Source organism: Penaeus monodon, chromosome 19, assembly GCF_015228065.2.
Source record: "Penaeus monodon isolate SGIC_2016 chromosome 19, NSTDA_Pmon_1, whole genome shotgun sequence".
Classification (NCBI taxonomy): Eukaryota; Metazoa; Arthropoda; class Malacostraca; order Decapoda; family Penaeidae; genus Penaeus; species Penaeus monodon.
The window spans coordinates 48,773,535-48,774,489 of NC_051404.1; the positions used below are offsets into that span (position 1 = coordinate 48,773,535).

Sequence of the window (955 nt, forward strand, 5' to 3'; positions counted from 1 at the left end):
TGATTTGATGACTGTGATGCAACCGGATCCAATGTGTCAATTAGAGTCAGACTGATGGTAAGATAAACAATAATCCATCAATAAACAAATTACATGTAAGATTAATGTTGTAATATTGTTTTTCTTTTGGCAGGCAACTCGACCACTTCAAGAGGCTCTTGATTTGCCTTTGGATGCCAAGAGGGAACAGCAGAGAATAGTACAGTTACTTCCGAGTCCTTTGTACACACTTTGGGTGCAGGTAAGTGTAGGGAGAATTTTTAAAGCTTTGATTGAAACTTGCACTACAGAATCATTTGGAGTTTATTCCTATTCAAATATTCAGCTGTAATAGTAGGGAATTTCTCTAAAGTGTTACAGTGTAAGTAAGTTGTAAAATACTCAGTCAGAGGTGGCAAGGTAGGTACACACTTTTGAAGTTTGCAAAGTATTTCGTCATTTGCAAAGTTAGTGTTACATTTGATGCTGTTAGAAAGCTGGATATGTGCACTGATTAATTAAGTGAATGAGCATGATATATGATTTTTCTGTCCTGAGTTTTTTGCAATAAAAATGACAAACACCCTTCAACAGCTCAGCATATGGAGAAGCCTTTGCCCCAAAACATCAAGGTGGAAGTGAATGGGGATGTAGAAGCTGCCAAGAAACTTATTACGAAGGAGGAGGATGCAAGAATAGAGAACTTCAGTGACTCAGAGAATGACCAGGACCAGCAGGAAGTAAGGATAATGTATTTGTTTGTTCTGAGACTATATTGAAAGGGAATGGACAGTTTTGGGTACAGAGAGTTTGAATATACCAGTATCATATTCTTAATATTACAACTAAAACTGGTGTACAGATATAATTTTAGCCCAAAAGTTTTTGGAATATGTATAAATATTTACTTATGTTTTTTTCATTAACCCAGTGCTGTCGGGTGGTTTTCCAATACGAAAGCCCTCCCTCCCATACT

The 955-nt window shown here is 36.8% G+C and overlaps 1 protein-coding gene across 1 annotated transcript in view; it reads left to right on the forward strand.

Moving 5' to 3' along the window:
• The window catches only part of LOC119585427 (THO complex subunit 5 homolog), a 24,124-nt gene that overhangs the window by 7,334 nt on the left and 15,835 nt on the right, over positions 1-955 (forward strand). Inside the window, 3 exon segments of the mRNA XM_037934087.1 lie at positions 134-244; positions 575-599; positions 601-719. Of these exon segments, the coding sequence (XP_037790015.1) occupies positions 134-244; positions 575-599; positions 601-719 (255 nt within the window).